The sequence below is a fragment of the Artibeus jamaicensis genome, unplaced genomic scaffold, assembly GCF_021234435.1.
Source record: "Artibeus jamaicensis isolate MK-2021 breed Jamaican fruit bat unplaced genomic scaffold, CSHL_Jam_final scaffold_286, whole genome shotgun sequence".
NCBI lineage: Eukaryota > Metazoa > Chordata > Mammalia > Chiroptera > Phyllostomidae > Artibeus > Artibeus jamaicensis.
The window spans coordinates 3,143,508-3,165,005 of NW_026522034.1; the positions used below are offsets into that span (position 1 = coordinate 3,143,508).

Consider the following 21,498-nt stretch of genomic DNA (forward strand, 5'->3'; position numbering starts at 1 on the left):
ATTAACTATAACTTAAAACTAAAAAAATTTAACTCTTAAGTTCCTCTGTTGGACTTTTTTAATGCTTGAGATTTTTGACATAAGAATAGTCATTAATAAGATCCCTTATATGTAAGCAGTTGCTTTTATTCCCCATTCTTTTATTTTAGGCTCAAACAGGGGATAGTGGAAAGCAAAAGTATTTTTTAAAAGATTTTATTTATTTTAGAGAGGGGAGGGAAAGAGGGAGAGAAACATCAATGTGTGATTGCCTCTGGCATGCCTCCTGCTGGGGACCCAGCCCACAACCCAGGCGTGTACCCTAGACTGGGAATCAAACCGGTGACCCTGTGATTCACAGGCTGGCACTCAATTCACTGAGCCACACCAGCCACACCAGCTAGGACGCAAAAGTATTTTTGTTAGAACTTGTCATTATTATTCCTATTTTGAGGTGACCAGTCGCCTCTAGAGTCGGTCTCTCCTCTGGAGTCGGACTTCAACAACGACAAGTACACTGCTCGCTCCGCCCCTTCCCTTCATCCTTGCTTCTGAAGGTGCCCACCAGCCAGTGAAACAGAGACCTCCCTAAACGCCCCGGAGAGGGTTTGTCCTCAGCACGCCACCATAGCAGTCCCTTAGCTTTGTTTTGCGGTGTCGTGCCGAGGCGCGAAAGCGGTAGTGGGCGGGGCCTCACGCTCCGCCCACCGTGCGTCTATACGTGAGTCTACCACCCGCGAGCTCCCGAACGGCCGGTGAACTCGCTACCGGCTTCTCTTCAGCTTCAGCCTGCGCCGCCATCGCCGTTATGCTAGGCACTGCTCTCCGCCGCTGCTCCGTAGCAGCAGCTGCAGCCGCCCGGGCTAGCCCTCGAGGCCTTTTGCATCCCGTCCCGGCCCCGGGTCCCACCGCTGGTAAGGCCGCCTCCTGCCACCGCCTGTGCCCCCGTGTCCTTGCGGTGACCTGGTCCCCCGCCGCCACTCGAGGGCAGGCTCGCCCCGAGGCCTAGGCTGCCCTGCCTCCGGGCGTCCAAATCCGGTGCCTGCTGGCCGCCCTTCCCGCCGCCTCGCGGCGTGGAGGACTTGAGGGCGCGCCCCCAGGCCTATATCAGGGCGACTTCTCTGGTGCGGGCACCGTGGACGGGTCAAGTGTGGGCTTGCTCTGGGCGCCAGGGAGGGGACCCAGCGCACGTCCTGTGCCCACGCTATCCCTTCGGTCCTCGGGCCCTGACCATGCCCCTGCGCTGACCCCTGCAGCCACCTGACTGAGATTGTCCGCCGCCATCAGCGCTTTGGCGAAGGTGACATTCAGCCGCTGTGCGCGCTCCTCCGGGTAGGACGGGAGGGGCCTCTCCGGGGACCCTGACAGCGCCGCCCCCAGAGTGTTTCAGGAACACAGTATGCCGTCTTGTGGAACACAGTATACTTTTTTATCAGGCATTTATCGGGTGATGTTTTTTGGGTCACCTTCACAGACTTCTATGTTAATTTTTAGAGCCTGCTGTGCCACGTTTTAACTCCACGTTTACGATAGATGGACGTATATGGTTGTTTCCTGAGATCTGAAAAAGAACCTGAATAGGTCATGATGAGAATGATACTGTTTGGGGTACCACAGACTAGGAATACTGCGTTTTGCAGACGTGGGGAGGCCTTATTGTTTGCTTTGGGTTGGAAGCCTCATTGTTGGAGTGTGATCTCAGCAATGCTGCTGATTATGGTCTCTTATTTTTCCTTCCTCTTATATGTGTGTTCCGGGTGCGCGATCAGCTCTATACTTTTAATTATTGTAACTGTAGTTTGAATTTGGGCCATATATAGTGGTCGTATATGCTACATCGGTTAGTCCCTAAGCATGCACATTTTAACTCACAAACTCAAAACTAGTAAGATTTTGTTGGCTATTTTGAGTGTTTTAGGTAGACACTTCAACTAAGGAGTATGTTTCATTTCATTCAATTTAGACTTTATCTTCTGTAATTTATCATAGAATGGTAAGGCTGGCATACACTTTGCAGACCATGGAGACAGCCGTATTTTATAGGAGAGAAAACCTAAGGCCATTTTAGGGAACTGACTCTTTAATTAGTGGTAGAACCACGTTCTGTTTCTTAACCATAGTTATTTTTGGCCCATCCTGATGTTTGTCAGGTTTTGTGGGGGTTTTTTTTTTATTCTTACTGAAATGTGAAAGTAGCAAATCCTAACTTTAGTTTTTTCATATAGATGCATTTTGAGGAAGTTTTTATGACTTTCAAAAGAACTGTTACATTTTGTGTTCTATTCCCACTCGAGTATAATTCATAAACAAAAAGTTGTGCTTTAGGTGTTGGTCCTGTGTAGACCTAAATATTTGCCACAGGGAGTCGGTATTGCTTACAGTTGTGTCAGTGACTTTATAGCTGTGTGACCTTGTACGTGTTAGTTAACCTTGTGTCAGTCTCCTCATCTCTAAAATCAGGATACTATTTGGTAGTTGTAAGGTTTAATTGAGATAAAGTAACTTTTAGCACCTTGTTTGGTACTAATGCTTAATACATATTTGCTTTGTTATAGTGCATTTCATTTTAGCATATTATAGATTGGAGTTTATTATTGGTATAAGACTAAAGGGATTCCATGCAATTGAAAGTCAGAAAGAATTAAGGTTCTTGGATAAGGTGGTCCAAGGTCAAACGAGAGTATACTTGAAAGAGCTCTGGAGCCATGGTTGGTGTGGCTCAGTGGATTGAGTGCCAGCCAGCAGACCAAAGGGTCGCTGGTTTGATTCCCAGTCAGGACACATGCCTAGGTTGCGGGCCATGTGAGAGGCAGCCAATCAGTGTTTTTCTCACACATTGATCTTTTCCCTCCTTCTTTCTCCCCCTCTTTCCCCCTCTCTAAAAATAAATAAAATCTTTAAAAAAGAAAGAGCTTTGGAGAGTTTAACCCTGGGAGGAGCCTCAAGTTTGCTGTAAAGTAGCAGCCCAAATTCCATATTTGGTCCATGAAGAAGCCTCACACTTGACACAGTTGTTTTCTAATAACTGCTGAATTAGATAACTAAAATGTTTTAAACAATGGCTAGATTCTCTAAAATCAACCCTTAAAACCTATACAATCCTTGCTCCTACATCCTTACCTTAAAAATTTGGGAAAGGTTGTTTTCTCTTTTCCTTTCTTGGTGCAGGGCTGAATTTACGTGGCACTTTTTACTACCTTTCAGCCTTCCTTTCTGTACTACTCCTATATTTCTAGATTTCCAGCGTTTGAGCCCCAAGGTCCATGCCTGCCTTTAAGCCTTGCACCTCAATAACCCTGCCTTTGAGTTTGTACCCTCTCCATTAATTGCTGCTTTCTCTTGCTCCTAGAATCACCTTCAAAATGTTCATTCTTTGGGCCTTGTTCCAGATGATTAGTTATTAAATGGAAGGCTGTCTGTTTAAACCAAAGGGATTAATGAACCTCTTAATTTTCCTAAATATGTTAGCTTTTGAAAAATATATTTTATTGATTATGCTATTATAGTTGTTCCATTTCCTCCCTTTATTCCCCTCCTCCCTGCACATTCCCTCCCACCTGCATTCCCCCCCTTTAGTTTATGTCCATGGGTCATACATATAAGTTCTTTGGCTTCTACATTTCCTATACTATTCTCACCCTCCCCCATTCTATCTTCTACCTATCACTTAGGCTGCTTTTTCTCTGTACCTTTACCCTCATTCTCCCCCTGCCACTCCCCTGCTGATAACCCCCTGTGTGATCTCCATTTCTGTGATTCCGTTGGTGTTCTAGTTGTTTGCTTAGTTTTTGTTTCGTTTTAGGTTCAGTTGTTAATAACTGTGAACTTGTCATTTTATTGTTCATATTTTTGATCATCTTTTTCTTAGATCTGAGTCTCTTTAACATTTCATATAACAAGGGCTTGGTGATGATGAACTCCTTTAACTTGACCTTCTCTGGGAAATACTTTATCTTCCCTTCCATTCTAAATGAAAGCTTTGCTGGATAAAGCAATCTTGGATTTGGTCTTGCCTTTTATGATTTCAAATACTTCTTTCTAGCCCCTTCTTGCCTACAAGGTTTCTTTTGAGAAATCAGCTAACAGTCTTATGTGGGAACTCCTTTGTAGGTAGCTGTCTCCTTTTTTCTTGCTGCTTTTAAGATTTTTCTCCTTATCTTTAATCTTGAGTAATGTAATTATGATGTGCCTTGGTGTGTTCCTCCTAGGGCCCAACTTCTTTGGGACTCTGAGCTTCCTGGACTTCCTAGAAGTCTGTTTCTTTCACCAGATTGGGGAAGTTCTCCTTCATTATTTGTTCAAATAAGTTTCAGTTTCTTGTTCTTCCTCTGGTACCCCTGTGATTCGGATACTGGAATGTTTTAAGATGTCCTGGAAGTTCCTAAGCCTCTCCTCGTTTTTTTTTTGAATTCTTGTTTCTTCATTCTGCTCAGGTTGAATGTTCATTTCTTCCTTTGGTCCACACCATTGATTGAGCACTGGTTTCCTTCCCTTCACTGTTGGTTCCCTATACATTTTCCTTCACTTAGCATAGCCTTCATTTATTCATCTAATTTACAACCATATTCAGTCTATTCTGTGAGCATCCTGGTTACCAGTGTCTTGAACTGTGCATCTGATAGGTTGGCTATATCTTCATCACTTAGTTAGTTGTATTTTTTCTGGAGTTTTGATCTGATCTTTTATTTGGGCCTTTTTTTCTTTTCTTCTCTCCTCTCCCCCCCCCCCCCCCCCCAGCATGCCTGTTTTGTAGTAAGGGGAGGAGCCTTAGGTGTTCACCAGGGCAAGGCAACCCATGTTGAAAAGGGTTCTAGAGGGAGCAATGCAGGGAACAATGCCACTTGCTCTGCTCTCTGCCAGTTTTCAGTCACTTCTCCCTCTACCCACTATTGAATTGGGCCCTTCTGGTGCTGATTCTCAGGTGGGTAGGTTTGTGTACATTCTAGGACCCTGTTGGTCTCTCCAAGAAACTGTCCTGTGAGGCTGGAAGTTTCTCCCACTGCTGCCTCAACCCTCACAGGTGTTTTCAGTCAGAGACTTTATTTCCCCAAGCTGGAACCCTGGGTTGTGCAGTCTGTCTCTGTCTTGCTACCCAGTTGTTCCTCCTTGTTTATCTGCACACAAATGTGGGACCACCCAGTCCACAATCCACCAACTGCCTGTCCACCCCTCCACTCCTCCAGTCTGGATGAATTTTTAAAAATATTTTATTTATTTATTTTTAGAGAGAGGGAAAGGAAAGGAGAAGGCATGGGAGAGAAACATCATTGTGTGGCTGCCTCTCATATGTTCCCTACTGGGGACCTGGCCTGCAACCCAGGCATGTGCCCTGACTTTCAGGAAACTGGGACTCAAATCAAGGGAGTGGACCAGAAGGAAGAAAAAAATGACCAAACAAAAAAGAACGAAGAAACAAGAATTCAAAAAAATGAGAGGCTTAGGAACTTCCAGGACATCTTTAAACATTCCAACATCTAAATTATAGGGGTACCAGAAGGTTGCTGGGTTGTGATGCTCTCTGTGGGGGCGGGTCAGAGAAGGAGCAATGGCGTTCGTTCTGCTTTCTCAGATTTCTGTCCCCTCTGCTGCTTCCCACAAGCAATTGGGCCTTTCTGATGCTGGTTCCCAAGTGTGTGGGCTTGTGCACCCTCCCAGGACCCTGTGGGTCTCTCCAACAAACTCTCTGTGAGCCTGGGAGCTTCTCCCGGCCTCTGCCCCAAAGTCTTTCCAGTTGGTGCTCTCAGGCTCTAATTCCCGTCACTGGGGCCCTGGCCTGAGCGGCCTGTCTCACTGCTCTCTTCTTTGCCTGGTTTATCTGCTCGAGAATGTGTGACTGCGGTCAGCCAGCCTGCCTTGTGCCCTCACTGGGTCTGCTGGTTCCCACCCCACATCTGGGATCCACCAACCACCGCCTGCACTCCTGCGCTAGTGAGCTCCTTGGGTCGGTCAGCCTGATCTTTTCCTGCCCAACCCACTCTGCCGCTGACTCCACCCCTCTTACCAGTCTGGATGAACAGTTTGTTGTTGTCAGACTTGCGTATAGTTCAATTTTCTGTGTTTTGGCTGCGTATTTGTTACTAAAACTTCGTTGTCTTTAAACTTGGTTGTGCAAGGAGGCACATTGTGTCTACCTACACCTCCATCTTGGCCAGAAGCTATGTTAGCTTTTTTTTTGATAGATTGCTTAACTGAAAGCCAAAAAGCAGTATTAGAAATAGCTTTTTTAGATTGAGGCAGTAAAAATGTCCTGAGAGTGTGTTTATTGATTTTTAGAAAGAGAAGAAGGGAGGGGGAAGAGAGAAAGAGAAACATTGATGTGAGAGAAACATTGACTGGTTGCCTCCCGTTTACACCCCAACAGGGCATTGAACCCACAACCTAGGTATGTGTCCTGAGTGGTGATTGAATCTGCAACCTTTTGGTTTAGAGACAACGCTCCAGTCAACAGAGCCACCAGGCCAGAGCTGGCCCAGCATTTTTTATTTTTTACAGCTGTTTCCCTTTTTTTTTTTAAAACTCTGGACCCTTCAGGTTGTGTGAAGGCATGAAGCAATTGTTTTCTAAATAGTTTGCATTACAGTCCTCAACTGTGTGGAAGGGTTATACAGTATAAAGTAGGGTCAGTGGTAGGGAGGGAGAGAATGCCTATACAGTTTAATTAAAAATCAAAATGTTAAGCATCTGTGGGACATGTTTATAACTATGAGAATAGATGCTATTCTACCCATTACTGGAATTAGGAATAAAATTTAAATTATGTAGGAAAGTATTTTTGCTCTTTTGTAAAGAATATGTGTTCGTGGTGCATGCTTGGTGTTCTAAATTCTTGTTTCATATAAGGTGGGGTTTGTTTGTTCATTTGTTTTTAAATAAAACCAGTTTGTAATTTGGGACTCCCCAGAAGGAAGATAAACAAATTATTGAAGGTGATCCATTGATGACTAGGATTTGCGGTTGCTGGTCATCATCTTTATAGTTAAAAAACAATATAAAGCTACCAGTCATCTGATGAATCCATGCCCAACAGTAAGCAAAAGAATTGGTTATCGTGAAACACTTCTCTGGGTGGTAAGTAAGGTACACTTAATAATTACCTCTGCGAGGGAATACATGTATTTCATTTTTCTTGTGTAAATACTTAGAAGTAGAATTACTGGATGGTATGGTAGGTGTGTGTTTAATTTGGTAAGAAACTGCTAACAGTCTTGCAAAGTAATTGTGCCTTAGTACACTTTTAAGTATTTAGCTAAGTATAACTTTAATTTTTGAAAAAGGTAGTTTATAAATTTTTGGTAACAGTTGGTAGGAGCATTGATTTGATCTATGCTTTCTATACATATTAAATGTGAATATCACTCTTATAAGAGTTATTAAATACCTACATAGTTTTGATTAAATGTTTGCACTTACCAAATACTTTTAGGTCTAGAGATCCATTCTTGTCATAGAAATTAAAGGGTGTCCAATTCCAGCCCATTTATATACACATCCCACTTCATTCTAGATTCGGAGTTTAGAGGTAATTTAGATCTCTGGTAAGACTGGGACTTGTGCTGTGGTCCTCTGTGACTAATGAAAGATAATTTGCTATAAGTCAAGTGGTAATTTAAGAGAGAATCCTTTTGCTTAATATAGCAGTGATAATCCATCTCCATAACTGGCTAGTATTCCATCTTTCATCTTTTTTGGCCTTCCTTCCTTTTTTTCTTCCATTTTGTTTTGCCCCTTATGGCATTAAAGATACATAGGATACACCTAATATTTAAATTTCAGAGTACACTTAGAACTCAGAAGAGGTTTCTGGGTAGTTTCTTTTTGTTTATTTGTTTATTTATTTTGTTTTGGGGTAAGCCTTTAAAAATTAATAAAAATTATACCAGGGGTGGGTAGAAGTAGAAGAGAGTATAGGGGGAATAAATGGTAATGAAAAAAAATACAATAAAAATAAAGAAACAGGGGGAGAAAAGAACTATACCAAGCTTGTGTAATTCATCTAACAGGAGGAGCTGTTTGGAGAATGTTTTATAAATTACGATTTCCACAAATAGAAGATCAGTTAAGGAATTTTAGAGAAGGGTTAATTTATCGAGTACCTACCTACAAAGTGCTAAGTCCTAGGCAGTGTTAACTGGCCTTCATTTTTTTTTAAATTTTATTTACTTATTTTTCAAGTACAGTTTTCTGTCTGTTTCTCCCATCCCAGCCCAACCCACCCTGTGCTCCCCACCTCCCTCCCATTTCCACCTCCCTTATTTCTTGTCCTTGTGTCCTTCATACTTGTTCCTCCAAATCCCTCCCCTTTTTCCCTTAAATTCCCTCCCCTCTCCACTCTGGTCACTGTCCCCCTATTCTGTATTTCAGTGTCTTTTGTTTTTATTCTGCTTGCTTGCTTGTTTTGTTGTTTAGCTTCCTGTTAAAGGTGAGATCATATGGTATTTGTCTTTCAACACCTGGCCTATTTCACTCAGCATAATGCTTTCCAGTTCCATCCATGTTGTTGCAAAGGGTAGTAGCTCCTTCTTTCTCTCTGCTGCATAGAATTCCATTGTGTATATGTACCACAATTTTTGGATCCATTCATTTACTGATGGGCACCTAGGTTGCTTCCAACTCTTGGCTATTGTAAATTGTGCTGCTATGAACATTGTGGTGCATAGGTTCTTTGAAATTGATGTTTTAGGATTCTTGGGATATAATCCTAGCAGTGGAATTGCTAGGTCAAAAGGCAGGTCGATTTTTATTTTTCTGAGAAAATTCCATACTGTTTTCCATAATGGTTGCACCAGCCTGCAATCCCACCAACAGTGAACTAGGGTCCCCTTTTCCCCACAACCTCTCTAACATTTGTTGTTTATGCTTTGTTTATGATAGCCATCCTGACCGGTGTAAAGTGGTATCTCATTGTGGCTTTAATTTGCATCTCTCTGATGGTTAGCGATATTGAGCATCTTTTCATGTGTCTCTGGATCCTCTGTATGTCCTCCTTGGTGAAGTGTCTGTTCAAGTCCTTTTCCCATTTTTTAATTGGGTTGGTTGTCTTCTTAAAGAGTGGAGTTGTGTAAGTTCTTTGTATATTTTGGAGATTAAACCTTTGTCTGAGGTATCATTGGCAAATATATTTTCCCATACAGTTGGTTGTCTTGCTAATTTAATACTGTTTTCTTTAGCCATGCAGAAGCTTTTTATTTTGGTAAGATCCCATTTATTTTGGCCTTCATTTTTATATGTCATATTCTGCTAAGGAAGTGGTGTCCCCTTTTTACAGAGAAGGAAACTAAAACTTAAGTTAACTAGTGGTTGGATACTTCTAGACTCTGCTGCTCCCTAAATCCCAAAGGTAAAGTGGCCTTTTTCCCCTTCCCTACCATACAGAGGCTGTTGAGAAAGAATCCAGATTTCCTAACTCCTAATTCAGTGTCCATGTGACAGGCAGTAACTAAAATGGAAAGGTTGTGTTATATTTTTAAAAATCTGATAAAATATTTTTTTAATTGGGTGTAAGTCAAAGAGCATGTTCCCTCTTAAGGGATTTATGAAAATTTGTGGAGAGAGGAGTGTAGTTTAATAAAACAATTTTTAAATTACCATTGCTTTGTCAGGATGTGTAATTTATTTTGGAATAGAATATAGAGCATAATAGTTTTAAAATTTTTTCACACATATACCTTATAAATTCACTGCTGAAGAACTAGAATGAACATTTTTTAAAGGATTTTATTTATTTATTTTTAGAGAGAGGGAAATGAAGGAAGAAAGAGAAACATTGATTGATGTGTGAGAGAAATGTTAATTGGTTGCCTATTGCACATCCCTGGCTGGGGACCTGGCCTACAATCTAGGCATGTACCTGACCAGGAATCAAACCAGCAAACAACCTTTCAGTTCACAAGTCAATGTTCAGTCCACTGAACCACACCAGCCAGGGTATAGAATGAATACTATTTTAAATTAGGAATTAGTGCTCTGCTTATTGTAAAACTTCAGACATTTTGGAAGTGTATAAAGCTATAAAGTTTTGGCCCTGACTGGTGTGTCTCAGTGGATTAAGTGCTGGCTTGAGAACCAAAGGGTCACCAGTTCCATTCCCAGTCAGGGCACATGCCTGGGTTGCTGTCCAGGTCCCCTATAGGGGGCGTGTGAGAGGGAGCCATACATTGATGTTTCTCTCCCTCTCTTTCTTCCTCCCTCCCTTCCCCTCTCTCTAAAAATAAATAAATAAAATCTTTAAAAAAGGAAAAGAAAGTTTTCTCTTCTAAAGATAATCAATGTTAACAATTTCAAGCTAGCATTGCACATTAGGGGAAAAAAGTATAAACATACATCCAAGATGTTTTTTCATATCAATACATAATATTTGTTTCATTTGACCTACTAAGTAATTTTCCTACTGTGACATACAGTTGATTCAAAACTTAATGTATCAAACATATAATGCCACTGAACTGTACATTTAAAAATGGTTAAGATGGTAAATTTTATATTATGTATATTTTAACACAATAAGAAAACAAACAATAAAGCCTTAACATGTTGACAGTCTATATCAAATACTACTTCTGTACATTGATGTTATTCTTGCTTCATTGTAGCTGTCCAGTCAGTTCGCTGCTACTCCCATGGATCACAGGAGACAGATGAGGAATTTGATGCTCGCTGGGTGACATACTTCAACAAGCCAGATATTGATGCCTGGGAATTACGTAAAGGTAACTAGAATATAGATTGCTAAACAGTCTGTTTTGGTATAGAATTATGAACTGCTTTGTAGTCTTCTACTACTTTAAAAGCAACTATTTTGACTACACGCACCCTGGCTGGTGTGGCTCAGTGGATTAAGTGCTGGCCTGTGAACCAAAGGATTCCCAGGCCAGTTCGATTCCCAGTCAGGGCACATGCCTGGATTACGGGCCAGGTCCCCAGTTTGGGGGCAGGTGAGAGGCAACCACACCTTGATGTGTCTCTCCCTCTCTCCTTCCCTTCCCCTCTGCCTAAAAATAAATAAATAAATAAATAACTTTTAAAAGAAAAAGAAAACATGCATTATGTAAGTTGAATACTTTCATGCAACTTGCAATTACAAAATATTACAGTTTCCATAGTAAGTGTTTTCTGTAAAGTAGGGTTTTTGAAGTAGGCACAGTTGACATTTTGGCCCAGATAATTCTTTGAGGCACAGGCTGTCCTTTGCATTATAGCATGTTTAGCAGCATCCTTGCTTTCTACAGACTAGGTGCCACCACTACTCCCCTCCGACCCCGAGTTGTGACAACCAAAAATGTCTCTTGGGGGACGAAACCACCTCTGATCAAAACCACTGCTGTAATGATAGGTTAAAGTGAACAAGAGTTAAATTTTTTGTCTTTTAAGTAATTTATGCACATAGTCATTTGATTCCTCCCCTCTCTTGGTCATAGTTTGGGTTCTTTATTATTTTTATTCTTAGTTGTAATTTGTCTTGGCCTGTGCAAGTGTCCAGTCTAAGTGTCCAGGACTTATTTTTTCTAAATTTACAAATATGCATTTAACATAAGTAGGTAACATTAATGATAACTAGTGTAATAGTTAGACTAGTAGATAACTTATTTTATTATCAGCAATTTATCTCAGACCGAGAGTTCAATCTGTAACTTCATTCTAGTATTATAGTCACTAGTGTCCTTTTTAAATATTTTAAAATAAAAGCAAGAAACCTAAGTGCTTTAAACTTCTGAGAAATATAATGGCTTCATTTTGCTACAACCAGGGCAATTTTTTTTTAAGATTTTATTTCTTTTCGGAGAGAGGGGAAGAGAGGGAGAGAAACATTGAAGTATAAGAGAAATATTAGTTGGTTGCCTCACCCATGCCCCCAACTGGAGACCTGGCCCCAGGCATGTGCCCTGACAAGAAGTGGAACCAGCAGCCTTTCAATTCACAGGCCAGTGCTCAGTTCACTGAGCCACACCTGCCCGAACCACCAGGGAAATTCTTATTGAAGAATTTTGAGAAGTAATGAAAAGAACAGAAATTCCACCCTTTTGTAATTAAGAGAATCTTAAATTCTATGATGTGTCATTTTGTACAAAGCTGGAAATAATCTAGCCCAATCATTTTCTCATCGAATGTTTGAGTCTGTGCACTGTTCTTCTATATCTCTTTAATGTCTTCATTTGGGCTTATTTAACTCTCATTTAGTAGTTCTCTGGTTGTTTTTAGATTACTTTCCAATTAACTCTATCTTAAAGCAACCAGAGTGTATTGTACTAAGAGTTAAAGTGTATTGTACTAAGAGTTAAAGAGTTAAAAATAAGACTCTTATTTTAAAAGAAACCAGCACATTATTATGAAAATAGTATTTTCATTTAAGAAAGTTCTGTTTGGTGTTTTTTGTTTGTTTGTTTGTTTGTTTGTTTGTTTGATTGAGTGTTGTTTTTTCTTCAGTCTGTGGGCTACTGCATAGTACTTTCTGCTAATTCATTGTGGAAGCACCACCATGATTTTATCATCTAAAATGTATCAAGAGTAGATTCTCTCCTTTAATAAGTAAGAGAATAGAGGCCTGATAGGGTTCCAGGACCCAATTCCAATGTGTGTGTAAAGGCTTCCCCACAGCAACAAACAAATCTGGAGGCCAACACGTTGTCCAAGAATTCAACTCTTGAGGCATTATCTACCCTACTGGGAAGTAGAATCAGATTCCACAGGTAAAGGGCTCAGTCTCACAAGACAAGACTACCCTCCACTTGAGAGCACGGTTGTAAGCCCATCACGTTAATCTGCTTCCGACCTACTGGCTACAAATCAGAAGTTCCCACAACCCCCTCCTTGGTTTCAAATTGCTCAGAAAACCTATTTACTCACTAGATTACCAATTTATTTCAAAGGTTACTAAAGGATACAAATCAACAGCCTGATGAAGAGATACATAAGACAGGATCCCAAATGAAGGGGTTTCTCTCCTTATGGAGCTTAGGGCCTGGTACAGTGGCTCATGGAAGCTTTCCACAAAAGGACCAAGTGGCTGTCCTGTAGTTTGGGTGGAGGTTTCATTCCCTAGTCACAGTTGAATAAGCCGAAGACTTAGGGGCAATTTCCAAGCCCCTCTCCCCTCCTTGGAAATTGGGGTGGCACTGAAAATTCTGATCTTTTGGTGTGTTTTTTTTTCACTTGTATTTTATTTATTATGCCATTACAGTTGTCCCAATTTTTCCCCTTTTGCTGTCATCCACCCAGCCTTCCCCACTCCCTCAGGATCCTCACCCTGCTGTCAATGTCTATAGGTCATGCATGTGTGTTCTTTGGCTGTTCTGTTCCCTATTCTGTACTTTACATCCCCATGACTATTCTGTAACTACCAATTTGTACTTCTTAATCCCTTCACCTCTTTCACCCACCCCTGCAGCCCTCCTCCCAGCTGACAAGCATCAAAATGTTCTGTTTCTGGTCTGCTTATTTATTTTATTTCTTAGATTTAATTGTTGGTAAATAAGTATTTACCCCCATTTTATTGTTCATATTTTTTATTTCTTAACACCCTTTAGCATTTCATATAATGCTAGTTTGATGGTGATGTACTTTAGTTTTTTCTTGCCTGAGTTCTTTACATGTCCTTCAGTTATGATGATAGCTGTGCTGGGTTGTAGGTCCTTATTTTTCATCACTTTGAAAATTTCTTGCCACTCCCTCTAGACTGCAAAGTTGCTTTGAGAAAGCAGCTGACAGTCTCATAGAAACTCCCTTGCAGGTAGCTAACTGCTTTCCTCTTGCTGCCTTTAAGTTTTTTTCATTATCTTTAACCTTTGGCATTTTAATTATGATGTGTCTTGGGGTGGTTCTCTTTGAGTTCATCTTTTTGGGGACTCTGCCCTTCTTGGACTTTTTGTCTATTTCCTTCATCAAGTTAGAGAATTTTCTTGCATTCTTTTTTCCAATAGGTTTCCAGTTGCATGCTTTTTCTCTTCTCCTTCTAGCACACCCATGATGCAAATGTTGGTATGCTTGAAGTAGTCCCAGGAGCTTGTTAACACTATCTTCATTATTTTGAATTCTTATGTCTTCCTGCTATTCCGATCAGTTGTTTTTTTGCTTCCTTATTCCTTTTTCCTTAATTAAATCAATGATTTAATTCTTTTTTTAATTATATTTTATTGATTATGCTATTACAGTTGTCCTGATTATTTCCCCCTTTGCTCCCCTCCATCCAGCACCCCCTACTCCCTCAGGCAGCCTCCCCACCATTGTTAATGTCCATGGCTTATGTGTATAAGTTCTTTGGCTACTCCATTTCCTATACCGTACTTTACATCCCCATGGCTATTCTGTGACTACGTCTTTGTACTTCTTAATCCCCTCCCTTCTTCACCCATTCCCCCACACCTTCCTCCCATCTGGCAACCATCAAAACACTCTCACTGTCCATGATTCTGTCTCTGTTCTTGTTCACTTAGTGTGTTTTTTAGATTCAGTTGTTGAAAGATACATATTTTTTTGCTGTTTTTATTTTGTTTATAGTTTTGATCTTTTTCTTAAATAACTCCCTTTGAAATTTTATATAATAATAGTTTGGCTTTTCCTTTAGTTTTTTTCTTGTCCGGGAAGCATTTTATCTGCCCTTCAATTCTAAATGACAGCTTTGCCAGGTAAAGCAATCTTAGCTGTAGATCCCTGCTTTTCATGACTTGAATATTTCTTGCCAATCCTTCATAGCCTGCATAGTTTCTTTTGAGAAATCTTTAACCTTTAGCATTTTAATTATGATGGGTCTTGGAGTGGACCTCTTTGCTGGGACTCTGCTTCCTGGACTTGCATGTCTGTTTCCTTCACCAAACCAGGAAAGTTTACTTTCATTATCTTTTCTTAGAGCTTTCCGGTTTCTTGTTCTGTCTCTTCTTCTGGCACACTTATGATGTGAATGTTGGGCCTCTTGAAGTTGTCCCAGAGGCTGCTTACACTGTCTTCATTTTTTTTGGATTCTTTTTTCTTCTTTCTGTTCTAGTTGGTTGTTTTTTGCTTCCTTATTTCAAATCGTTGATTTGATTCTTGGCTTCATGCACTCTACTGTTGATTCCCTGTAAATTGTTCTTAATTTCAGTTAGTGTATCCTTCATTTCTAACTGGTTCTTTCTTATGACTCCCACATCCATTTTTATGCTGTTGAAGTTCTGAGTGCATCTGCTTTTCCCCTAAATTCATTGAGCATCCTTATAACCACATGTTTTGTACTCTGCATCTATTAGCTTGCTCGACTTCATTTTATTTCATTCTTTTTGTGGATTTTTGTTCTGTCCTTCCATTTTGGCCACATTTCTTTGGGCCACGTGATTTTGCTAGTGCTGTCGCATCCTAGAGGTTGTTAAGGTCAGTGAAATAATACTAAAATTGTTTTGGAAATAATGTGGCCTGCTTCTTTGTCTCCTCATTTTGGCTGCTTTTCTGTGTATTAGGTCAAGCTGCTACATATCCTCGGCTTGGTAATGGGGCCTAATGTAGTAGGTGTCCTGTAGGTCCCAGTGACACAGTCTCCCCTGTCACCCAAGCTGCGTACTCAGGCTACATCACTGGTGTTGATGTGTACACCTTTCTAACTATAGTTGAGCCTTGATTGCTTTTGGTACATCCAGGTTCAGCCACTGCCTGTGTTCTTTCCAGGGTCACCCAGCATAAGCTATACAGTGATCTGCAGATGGCTGCTATTTGTACTGGACTCGAGGTGCCCCAGCAAGGCTAAACTGTGAACCAAGGATGGCTACTGCTAGTGCCAGGTCTAGGACAGCTTAGTGAGAGGTATGGGGCTCAGTGAAACCAGATGCTGCTTATTTGAGAGAATTTAGGAAAATCTGAAACATGGGCCAAGACAAGCCATTTGTATAGGAAGGCCACTGGAAACAGCTTGGGTTGACTCACAAGCTGGGTGTGGCAGAGCCTTAGGGAATCACCAGGTTAGGGCAGACAGCGTTGAGCCAGGTTGGTGGGATTTTATGATGTGGAGCCTGCCTGCCAACTCGGTAGCTCTGTAGGGGGGAGGCTTGGGAAAGGAACAGTAGCTTTTGTCAGCACTTCTGTCTAGGAGAAAGTTGCCCCCCAGTTCTCACCCTGATGCACAACAATTCTTTCCATATGGAGTTTCTTTCCATATGTCAATGGTGCCTTTCAATGTGCTGCCCTTGTGCTGAAGCTCATATCGAGTGAGTCTGTAAGTCTGTGTGTGTGCCCTGTGAGAGGAATTCCAGTGATTTCCAGCAGTTTTTGTCTTCCAACCCTACTGGTTTTTACAGCCAGAAGATAGGGCATCTTCTCTTTCTGGTACTTAAACCCTGAGTTGGGGGGCCTGTAGTACAACTGAGACCCTTTGCTACTCAAGTATCCCTGCTGATTTTTATCTGCCACACATGGGTGTGGGACCAGCCCACTGTGTGTCTCTGCCCCTCCTACCCTTCACAAGTGTAGTTTGTTCTTTAATTTCATAGTTGTAGGACTTGCATTCAGTTCAGTTTCTGACAGTTCAGATTGATGGTTGTTCTATAGGTTAGTTGCAATTTTGGTATGGTTGTGTGAGGGGGTGAGCTGTATTACCTATGCCACCATCTTGAGAGGTAGTCCTGAAAAGTCCAATCTTTAAACCACAGTGTTGGCCTCTACTGGCAGTCAACTCCTACTCTTCTGTGGCGATCCAAAAGCTACCTCCTTAATATAACAGTAGGTACCATTGTGCCCTTATCACTTAGAAAGTTCCAAAGGGGTTGGGGATTCTGTGTCAGAAACAGGGACAAAGACCAAATATATACTTATTTTAAATTACAATGTCACAGGCCAAAACAGACAAGATCCCATGTCTATATTTCAGAAAAAATATATATATAACTAAATTATAGTTTAAGTGAGAATATTTTAGGTTGACATGGTTCTCTTTTTAATTTGACAGGAATGAACACGCTTGTTGGCTATGATCTGGTTCCAGAACCCAAAATCATTGATGCTGCTTTGAGGGCATGCAGACGGTTAAATGATTTTGCTAGTGCTGTTCGCATCCTAGAGGTTGTTAAGGTCAGTGAAATAGTGCTAAAATTGCTTTGGAAATAATGTGGCCTGTTGATTAGGTATCAGCATATTTCATATTTTTTAATTTGTTAAAACACCTAAAATTGGTTCTTAAATAGCTAGAGTGAGTATACATTATAATTAATAATTTTTCTGGAGTGCAGTTTGACTTTATCCCAGGCTTTAAAAATTGTGCTTGGTACTCTTTTAAAGTTTAGCACTTCCATTTGGGAATTTATTTTAAGGATATACAAAGGTTTAGCTATAATTTATCTTTGTGCTATTTGTGATATGAAATTAAATGTTGTTAGTGGTTTCTTAAGACTTCCCAGAAGTGGTTATTACACATCTCTTAATGTTTAAAAATGTGTTTAACATTAAACATCTTTATAACATTAACTGAAGAAAATTATGAAACAGTTTTTTGTGGTGTGACCCTATTTTATTAAAATATATTTAAATATAGGTAGATAGATAGGTAAAAATGTAGGCAGATATAGTCTCCTTATTTGGTTAAAGTTTCTAATTTTTCTGTAATGAACAAATAAATATATTGTATTTTCAACAAGAATTTTATAATTGAAAAAATATAACTAAGGAGACTTAGAATTTGTTAAAGGCAGAAGAATAGCAGCATTCGTGAAGACTCTTGCCCTGGAAATAAGTATTCTCTTTTAAGTGTAGCACTGTGAAAAGACATGGTCTGTAAGAAGGAAATTCAAGGTCTGTAAGAGAGAAAGTGTGGCAGTATACTTGATCTACAGTGGGTAAGACCATTAAGCGCTCAGTAGGCTATCAATTCATTCAGCACCAGTAGTTAATTCAGTTAGGGTTGTAAATTGCAGGCAAATTTTAAAACTTTTCCTCTGTTAACCTAATTATTCCTGTTGCCTGCTGGACGTGTTTAATTACCTTCACAACATTCTGTCATCACTGCCTTGTTTTCCAATAACTCAAGCTTTGAAATTTTTTTTCTGGATTTAGTCTAATTGTCTTAGTTATTCTCAAAGTATCTTAAAAATCTACCTTAAGTAGCGCCTACAAAGTTAGTGTCTTTTTTGAACAAATATGTTAACTTAAAAATAGGTGACTTGTATTCTGTACTACTAGCCTCTGCATGATAGAAAGCATTTTCGAATTCTTTTTGTAAATAGAAATGGCTTTTCAGAGAGCTAAATCTGAATATTTTCTTTGCCATCAGGACAAAGCAGGACCTCATAAGGAAATCTACCCTTATGTCATTCAGGAACTTAGACCAACTTTAAATGAACTGGGAATCTCCACACCAGAGGAACTGGGTCTTGACAAAGTATAAACCCTAGGGGTAAGCACATACCACTGAATATAATAAAGCAGGAAAGAATCCAGGGAGTGAAGGGTGACATTTGTGTTCTCAGAGTAAGACCTTTTAATGGGCTTGTTTAGAGGCTGTGAGCATAGAGATTTAGAGTACCAATAATGATAACTTTAAGGAGCTAAGATTGTTAGTCAATTTTTTTCTTTTTCTTTTCTTTTTTTAAATGTTTTAAATAAATAAAGACTTTATTTATTTTAGGGAGGGAGAAGGAGAGGGAGAGAAACACTGATGTGTTAGAGATACTATTGATTGGTTGCCTCAACTGAGGACCCTGCCTGCAACCCAGGCATGTGTCCTGACTGGGAATTGAATCAGCAGCCCTTCATTTTGCATGCTACAGTCAGTCCACTAAGCCACACCAGCCAGGACTAAATTTATTTTTATTGTATTTTTCCATTACCATTAACAGTAGGGTTTTCTTAATTTGATGCTTTTGTTTGTATGTACCTAGATTAGAATTTAATAATCCAGTAAGTGTTCTTCAATAATAAAAACTTATTTGATACCTTATTCTCCATGGAAAGATTAGATAATAAAACCGGTCATTCATAAGATTGTCTAGATAGTGAACAGTGTGCAAAAATTATTTGTAAAACAAAAAATATATAAGCAGTAACTAATTTTTTAAAAGATTTTAGTTATTTTTTATTTTTAGAGAAAGGGGAAAGGAGGGAAATACCAATGTGTGGTTGCTTCTCGTGTGGCCCCCACTGGAGACCTACCTGGCCTGCAACCCAGGCATGTGCCCTGACTGGGAATCAAACCAGTGATCCTTTGATTTCACAGTCTGGCACTCAATCCACTGAGCTACACCAGCCAGGGCTTTTTTTTTTTTTTTTTTTTAATTTAACAAACACATGCAGTTTATATAATTCTTGATATGTGTCAGGCACAGTTTTAAGTGCTGTATAAATCACCTCAATCCTTATAAACAGTCCTATGAGGTGATTACTACTATTATAATTATTTTCATTTTATTATTTACTAATGATGAAACTGAGGCACCTTATCCAAAGTCCCAGGTAGTAGAATCCACATTTAAACCTGGCATACTGGCTCCAGAGCTTATTGCTCTTGCCTTGCTACATGTCCTGTGTAGGCATTTATAAAGGCCATTCTCTTATTTCTCAGAAGCAAAAAATGAAGCTTAAGTAAAAGTGGATCCAAAATTATTGGACAAACTAATATCAGATCCTTCACAAGATACAGAACCAGTAAGCCTGGGTAGGATATCATTAGTGAACATTCAGTTTTCCTACCAACTATGCAGAAAATGCCTTGAGGTTTTTCTATAATCTACTTTTGGCCTTGCTTTTTGGAGAGAAGTTTTAATTTTATCTTTGCCCACCTCCCTGTGGTCAGATAGCTCATCTTTGTAATATAGAAAAAAGTTTTTATGTGTTATTAAAATTTTCTGTGAGTACTCGAAAGCTAGGTATTCAAGAAAAGATTTCCTACTTACAGTTTTGAAGCTTTTATCTGTGGTTCATATTTCAAAATAGACACTTAAGAGGTTGTCTAAACACTTGGGCTTAATTTCTTAATCAAGTGTTATTCCAAGGAGTCCAGAAGATCTTTGCTACATAGAATATATTCTTGCTGCAGTAACATGTTTCTTTCTAAAGAATATTTTCCTCTTTTTTTTTTAATCCTCACCTGAGGATATGTTTACTGATTTGACAAAGAAAGGAAGACAGTGAGGTAGAGAAACATTGATTGGTTGCCTCCTGTACACATCACAACGGAGGATTAAACCTGCAACCTTGGTATGTGCCCTGGCTGGGAATTGAACCTGCAGCCTTTTGGTGTGTGGGACAATGCTCCAACTAGCTGGGCCACCTGGCCAGGTAAAAAAAAATTTTAAAGGCCAACCCCCCAACCCTTTTCTAATTGGAAAAGAAAACTAACACAACCCCTGGCAATGTAGCCCATTTGGATAGAGCATTGTCACTATACGCCAGGGGTGCAGGTTCCTGTGTGTTTGATCCCTAGTCGGGGTACACAGAAGAATCAATCACTGAATTCATTAGTAAGTAGAACAGCAAAGTGACGTTCCTCTCTTTTTCTCTTTCAAATCAGTGTTTAAAAAAATTAAAAATAAATAAGCGGCCAATGAATGTATGAATAAGTGGAACAACAAATTGGTGTTTCTGCTTCCTTTCTGTCTCTCAAATCAACTTTTTTTTTTTAAACTAATATGGTAAGTACCAGGTGTATAAACAAAAAAGCTACAGAAATGGCTACACAGAGGCAGTGATTTCCTGGGCTGTTCTAAAGAAGGTTATTTTTAAGATTTTTACCTTTTCTTTATTTCCTGGCTAATTCTTCATGCTTTCTTTTACAGATGGGCTTTCCAAGGATTTGCTGATAATGCTACTTGATTATAAACAATCACCTGGAAATACTGATGATACATATTACTTTATTTGAACAAGTTTTCCTTTATTGAATATCAAACCATGTAATGGTAACTTGGACTTTAATAAAAAGCAAATGAGCTTGAACTGAAATTAGATATTGTTCCATGTGTTTACATTGAAAAGCAGAAAATGAACTATTATAAGTGTATTGGTTTCACAGTTTTGTTGTCACTTAATGTGCTGAGAGAACTTCAGTTTTCTGGGAACCATCTGACATGAAAGCTGTATGAACATACCTGGGGTGCACTGGCTGGTAAATTAGTTAAAGACTGAAAGTCATTTATATACAATTTCCTTGTTGACAGCGCTAGAAAACCATGAGCTTAGGGGATTGGTTCCTGGGGATAGATCAAATTGTATACCTTCCCAAAACAAGTGAAATAAAGTCTAAAAGTGGTCATTGAGATAGTCCTGAGGATGTGATTTGTGGCAGCCAGCTCCTCTCTTAGTGCTCGTTTCCTTTTCTCCATGTACTTTGCGATATTATCCTCGGGCATCAAAGAATTTGCTGTTGTACATGTGGAGGCTTTCTGCTTAGAGAATTGAATAAGTGGGTTTATATCTTAAGAGAATTAATAAAATAAACAAATCCTGTGTTACTTTAGAAGCCCCATAATACTGAGCATCAGCTGCTGGATAAGGAAGTTCTAGGCCTGCCCTGGCCAGGTAGCTCAGTTGGTTGGAGTATTGTCCTGATATGCCAAGAGTGCGTGTTCAGTCCTCTGT

At 39.9% G+C, this 21,498-nt stretch overlaps 1 protein-coding gene across 2 annotated transcripts; it reads left to right on the plus strand.

Annotated features, from left to right (window-relative positions):
* Positions 1-682: 682 nt before the first annotated feature.
* Positions 683-20,862, plus strand: LOC119046558 (cytochrome c oxidase subunit 5A, mitochondrial). 2 transcript variants are annotated; one of them, XM_037141667.2, is made up of 5 exons: positions 687-893; positions 10,569-10,685; positions 16,880-17,001; positions 18,197-18,319; positions 20,697-20,862. In XM_037141667.2, exons 1-4 carry the CDS (start codon positions 788-790, stop codon positions 18,308-18,310), a joined length of 459 nt encoding a protein of 152 aa, XP_036997562.2. In that variant the 5' UTR covers positions 687-787; the 3' UTR covers positions 18,311-18,319; positions 20,697-20,862. The 2 variants fall into 2 exon arrangements, with proteins under 2 accessions (XP_053512817.1, XP_036997562.2); XM_053656842.1 differs by lacking the exon at positions 18,197-18,319 and having other exon boundaries at positions 683-893.
* The last annotated feature ends 636 nt before the right edge of the window (positions 20,863-21,498 follow it).

Bases quoted from the DNA above. Each gene is read 5' to 3' on its own strand.
- LOC119046558 (XM_037141667.2), top strand. From the start codon at position 788: ATGCTAGGCACTGCTCTCCGCCGCTGCTCCGTAGCAGCAGCTGCAGCC. The intron at 894-10,568 runs GTAAGGCCGCCT...GCTTCATTGTAG, and splicing joins GGCCCCGGGTCCCACCGCTG to CTGTCCAGTCAGTTCGCTGC. The intron at 10,686-16,879 runs GTAACTAGAATA...TTAATTTGACAG, and splicing joins TGCCTGGGAATTACGTAAAG to GAATGAACACGCTTGTTGGC.